This window comes from Myiozetetes cayanensis, unplaced genomic scaffold (genome assembly GCF_022539395.1).
Source record: "Myiozetetes cayanensis isolate MyiCay16 unplaced genomic scaffold, myiCay2020 scf10, whole genome shotgun sequence".
Lineage (NCBI taxonomy): Eukaryota > Metazoa > Chordata > Aves > Passeriformes > Tyrannidae > Myiozetetes > Myiozetetes cayanensis.
Window position 1 is genome coordinate 16,185,778 of NW_026086605.1, and position 6,000 is coordinate 16,191,777.

The 6,000-nt window shown below is 37.3% G+C and overlaps 1 protein-coding gene across 7 annotated transcripts in view; it reads left to right on the plus strand.

The window, feature by feature from the left end:
* KIF11 (kinesin family member 11) overlaps positions 1 to 5,650 on the plus strand; it is a 28,151-nt gene extending 22,501 nt beyond the window's left edge. For 4 of the 7 annotated variants that reach the window (XM_050305241.1, XM_050305242.1, XM_050305245.1 and 1 more), the window contains 6 exons: positions 215 to 354; positions 986 to 1,265; positions 2,596 to 2,818; positions 3,069 to 3,223; positions 3,537 to 3,653; positions 4,271 to 5,650. In XM_050305241.1, coding sequence (XP_050161198.1) covers positions 215 to 354; positions 986 to 1,265; positions 2,596 to 2,818; positions 3,069 to 3,223; positions 3,537 to 3,653; positions 4,271 to 4,393 — 1,038 coding nt within the window. In that variant the 3' untranslated portion in view covers positions 4,394 to 5,650. The remainder of the gene's footprint in view (positions 1 to 214; positions 355 to 985; positions 1,266 to 2,595; positions 2,819 to 3,068; positions 3,224 to 3,536; positions 3,654 to 4,270) is intronic. The other 3 variants (XM_050305247.1, XM_050305248.1, XM_050305246.1) reach the window with 2 other exon arrangements.
* The last annotated feature ends 350 nt before the right edge of the window (positions 5,651 to 6,000 follow it).

The following is a 6,000-nucleotide window of genomic DNA, read 5'->3' on the forward strand; positions in this document are numbered from 1 at the left end:
AGACTTCCCCTTGCTGTGAGCCTGTCTGGCATACGTGTTTACATACATCTCCAAAAGCAAAGTGTCTTTATCTTGGCTATGCAAAAATTGTACCTTCTGCTTTAGAACTGCAAAACTTTTATCTGCTGCACTTTTAATACAGGCATTCAAGTACCCTTTAAGAATGTTAAGAAGTGCAGAATAACAGTAAAATTTATGGCATTTTTCTTAATAGAGAACAGCCGAGTTCATGTCCTCACTGCAAAGCCAGCTTGACGTGTTTGCTCAGGAGACTCAGGAGAACTTAACTAATGTCCTCAGGAGAAATGGAAGCTTGAAGACCACCATCACTGCTATGCAAGAAAATGTTCACCTGTAAGGAGCAGATTATTTTTGCTGTACATTGGTGCAAGATAAAACTATACATGAAGAGAACTTCAAAATTAGATGCTCTTCATATTTATGTGCTTATAAAGTCTTTTGAACAAGGTCTGTGTGTTAGAGTTGAGTTCTGCCACAGACTGTAGATCAGTTTTCTCTGGGATCATCTTTCCCCAGAGTAAACTAACTCTGCAATGCTTTTCCTCAAACTTCTCTCCTGAGCACGTTGCAGATAAGAGACTGTCATTTGGGGAGCAATACTCTGATGAATGTCCCTCAGTGTCTGGACTTCGAGACTTCATATCATAAAAGCTTGAAGTATAATAATGTATCTATTGCAGCAGGCTTCATTCAGTTGTAGACTGAACAACTCTAAAGTCTTGCCAGTTGCTGTTTTTAGTTTGTGGTTGGGTTTTTTGTTTGGTGAGGTTTTTGTTTGGTTTTTAACAAACCTACTGATCCTACTGCAATTTATAAATTTACTAAAAAAACAACAAGGTTATAATTAACTGCTTTGATAGAATTGTACTATTTCACTGGTTCCAGTCTCAAGTATTTTTAAATGTAGATTGTGATAAAATCTACCTTTCAAAATTTCTGAACTCTTACAAATATGTTGTTGCAGGAAAACTACAGACCTAGTCAGCAGTACAAATTCCAATCATGGCAAATGTACTGCATCTCTGGATAATTTCTCTCAAGAGCTCAGGGGCATAAATGCTGAAAACAAGATGATGCTGAAAGAATCCAGTGACCACTGTCAACATCTTCTCAGCAATCTCAAGGATGTGTCTCAGGACACCAAAACCTGGTGTGAATTTACAACTGCTCAGATGGTCAGCTTTACTGATCAGCAGCTATTGTCCTTCAGTGATGAGAAACAGCAGTTTCAGTGTTTACAAAAGGTACTTACAGTAATTTGTAATCTAATGCAACATTATAAGATAAGTTTTACTGTAAAATTTGTAGGGGGAAAGAAGTTCTCAGTTACAGTCAGAAGAAAATTCTGGCTTTCTCTTTCATAGCAGACTCATGTTACTGAGCTTAGATGCAATGAGAGGAAATAAAAAGCTTAAATTAAGCAGAAGACTCTAGACTAAAAATGCAAATAACCTCAAAAAATGGTGTCTTGATTAATGCCATGCAACTAACTTGCATTTTCATCATCTTGGTAGTATATATCTCTAATCCTAAAGCTTTATCTGCCAGTAACATCTCTGGGAGATCTTCACAGGCTATATTCTGGAGGATACAAATGACTGTTGGTCAGATTGAATTAACATGGGAGAAAAGTATTCCTTTTTGGTATTTGCAAGTTCTGACCTCTTATCTGGGAATTTCTCTTAGGTTTTTGGTTTTATTCATTTCTATCACAAACTTTATTTCCCACCCTTCTTTTTTTATTGTTGTAATGTTCGGACTTGGCTCCCTGCTAAATGCCTGAACCCCCAGTAGCAGCCCCTGCCCCTTCCCCCTTCCTTCTTCCCCTGGGGCAAAGGAAAAAAACTATGCAAATTGAAGAACCCAAAAATCAAGCTAGTTATATAAAAAATATATATTTGATGTATATTACAGTTAAGATGCTATGTACACAGCAAAAAGGAATCCAAACACCCCCTGAAGGGATAGAGAAAGGGGAAAAGGAACAAAATAGGCAAATCTAGGATTTTGCTTACTCTCAGAAAGAAAAACTCAACTGGAAACTCTTTGCACAGAATCACACAGAATATTCTGAGTTGGAAGGGACCCACAAGGATCACTGAGTCCTTAACTCTTAACTGTTAAAAACATTTGCGGTCTCAAGACACTTCTGTATCTGTTGTACCTGCTGAACACTTCAGAAGTTTCATTTCAATGGGAATGGCTAAAAAATACATATTTTCCTCTTCCTCCTACAAATGCATAAGGCTTCTAGTGCTTGTAGGATGTTCACTTCCAACTGAATATCCTAATCCTGCAGGGTTGTGCATAGAAGCATGATCAGAATTAGATGGCATCATCTTTATGAGTAGCTTTCTAAAATGATCATACTTTCTAAGAAACTGACTCTCTTGTGAAGATAGCTCTCAAAATGAGTGTAGAACTGGCACTGAAACTTCTCAATTTGAGGTCTCAGTTGTTTCGTTTCAGATCATGTCACTAATCATGCACCACATCTTAGAAAAGAGGCCATAATCTCACCTTTCCTGTTAACTTGGTGTTTTTAGCTGGGTTGTTTTTTTGTTTCATTTTCAGAAAAGTGAAGAACACTGTGATAAAACAATAGCTGAAATTGCTGACCGTAGTAGTAAACAAGTGGCTGCTGAGGGGAAGGTACTCAATGGCTTTCTTGATCAGATAAAGGTGGATAAAGAGATACTTCTGGAGCAGAAGCTGGCACTTAGCAACAAAGTACAGCATGGACTAACTCAGGTTAATGGTTTCCTGCAAGAGGATCTGAAAGTGGATATTCCAACAGGTATTTAAATAGGTCAGGGACAGAAGGTCTTGCAGAAAGCAATTTGAGTTTCAGAATCTGTAAGTGAATGTTAATGGGGACATAATATAACTGGCAGCCTTAGACCTTTTCTTAAAATGTATGCCAAGAACGGTGACTGAACAAAGCATGATTTCTGTATTGAGTTAATGTAAAATTGGGGATATGAAATTAAAGCAAATGCTGAAAGCATTTAATAGTGTACACTGATGAAAGACAATCTTCATTAAAGGGACAACTCCACAGAGAAGAGACTACTCCTATCCAGTCACACTCGTTAGAACAGAGCCACGGGAACTTCTGCTGGAGCAATTAAGGCAAAAGCAATGTAAGCTTGATGCTATGCTAAGCAGCATGACAGAGGAGGTGGAGGATAACGCAGGTCAGGTATGTATATGAACAGCAAATGAGGCTCTTGAATGAAGGTTTCACATCTTCAGAGGTTTTAATGCCGTTGTGGAGAGTTGACAAGAATCCCAGAGCTGTTGCAGCCTTTGTTTTACAGTGTACTTGGAGTCAAGTATGCTGAGCTTTCGATAAAAACATTCTCGTATTGAAAAATAAGCAATAATATTAATAATTTACTTTTATTTCTGTTTTTAAAAGATGGAAGTTCTATGTCTTTTATAGATCTGATTATGCTTAGTACATGAAGAAATTCAGACATCAAATACACTTTTCTGAAAAACTTTTGTTTTAGGACCTGTTGGAAGAGGAGGGAGGGTTGGAAGAACCCAATGAAAGCCTTGCTAGCGACAAATGCTTAGTGGATACAAACGTATATTGCCACACAAATGGTGGCATTCCTTTTTTCCAGGTAAATTCCACAGATATTTGAAACGGCTGTTTATTTAAGAGTGAAGAAAAATTATTTTCCATAATAATGCTGTAGTTTCAATTCACTTCTTATAACTTAGTGTAGTACCACAGCTTCTTTAGCAAAGTGTATTCTACAGGATTTAAACTTGAGCTAAAGTCACAGCAAATTCTAACAGCAGTTAATACTGGATGAAATAATGCAAATTTCTGACAAGCTGGACAGACAGTTGAAAATTCATCAAATAATCCTGCATGAAAAAAGTTGTCGTAACTTGCTAGACAAACACTTGATGGAAAGGTTGAAATTATGTGGAGGGTTTTTTGGTTTTTTACTTGCTTCTGACCCTTTGCTCTACCAATGTGTCAGTGTATACTCCTTGGTATATTTGTCTAGGGCTTGGCTTGCTGGGGTTTTCTTGTTGCAGATCCTTTAAAAGCAGCTACTGAGCGTCTGTGGGTCTGCAGTAAATCTCTTTAGTAAATGCAATATATTAGGAACCTTTTTCAGGAGTCCTACCAACTTTTTTTTCTCACAACACTATGTACTGCACCGTACATGAGCAACAAGTCTTCTTTGTGTTTCTCATAACATTGGGTGTTCTTTTTAAATCCCAGCAGAGAAGTCGTCGCAAAAAGGGTAAAGAGAACAAATCTGCAGCTACTGTGGAGAACAAAATGGAGGACATGACAGAAGAGCTTCTTCACGAATCCAAACATCCTTTAAGATTGCTGAACTAAGATATATCTGTTGCAAATCCCTGTTTTTGAAAAATTTCTATCTCATTATCTTACTGAGCCATAATGTTTTTGGTTATTCTTGGTCTCTCTTTATTGTGATGTATTAATGCAAAATTGAATCAAAAGATTGACCTGCTCGATGTCGTGCCTTTGTCCCATTTTTATATGCTATGCTGGTAGCTTGCAAAATATTAAGGGAAAAAAACCCTGCATTATGGTGCTGTTATGTTTAAATATACTTCTGTGTTGCAAGTAAGATATCATTTTCTGTTTCTCAGATTTAAAACACCAGAAAGGGATGTTGAAATATGGTTTGTCAGCATTATCAGCTACCATTTTATATAAGAATTACCTGTAAATAAGTGTTCTAGTTTTGTACCTGCTTTTTAATCCGGTTGCTCTCTTTAAGTTTGATACTTCAAATAAATTTTGACATATGGAAAACAGATGTATAAACACCTCAGTGAAACAAACTTACCTGACTTTCTTATATTGCCATAATATAAGAATAATATATTTAATTTAACTAAAACATTAGCAACTCTGCCTTAAATTTTGTGCTGTCAGAAAAGGATGGTTTTCTCCCTTGTTTTGTAATAGACACTAGCTTCATTTCAGTGCCTCTTCACTCTGCAAGTGGAGGGGTTTGTTTGTTTGTTTGTTTGAACCCCACTGTTCTTATCTTTCTCTTAACCTGCAGCTGTGAGGTATTGGCTGGGGGGGGGTACAATGTCAACCAGAGCTTGTGTATCATAGTCTGGCAGCATTTAATTTGAGATCTAGATGCTGAACATTAAAATATGCAAGCTTGCTTACAAATGCAGCTTCTGTGTTGTATAATAACAAGGCATTCCACTAATTGACAACATCAGCTTGACCAGTTGCTCTTTTCATGTTCCTTACATGAAAATTTCAAGCTACAAAGAAGTAGATGAATAGGATTATGATGGGAATAGGGAGAGATGCTTGAAGGCAACTATTATTTACATTGAAGCACTATTCTTAGGTAACGGTCCAAACGTGATTTAAGAGATTGTTCACTTTTCTAGATCCAGCTTGCAGGCTTAACTTGATTGCAGGCTGAAGTTTCTTCAAATAGGTGGTCCATGTATTTATTTGTCGGTGAGAAAGTATACCCTGGACACTGCAGTCCTAGTGCTAGAGAGAGACATGATTTCAAGTATATCCTTCTGCTGATTCTCTGAACTCTAGCATGAGAGACACCATTAATCACTTGTGTTTCCCTGGAACACCTATCTCACCTCTTATTTATCCTCTCTTTTGCTGCTGTGGGCAAAGCTAATTGCTTTCTGACAGCCCAGTGGGAGGAAAAACATTAATTCCCTCTCAAATGCATAAGAAACACAAATATGGTTTTCTTTTAAGGTTTGATGGGGAGGAAGAGTTATATCATCTTAGTACTCGTATAACAAATTTGCTTGCTGTAAGGGGCTTGAAACACTGGAGGCTGGGGGATTGTCTCTTTCAGAGCATGCTTGGTGTATTGTCAAATTCTGGCACAAAAATTTCATGGGCTTAATTCTCTGGGGCCTAGGATACATTGTCTTGCACCATGGGCCTATAAATAATTTGTTAACTAAAATTCA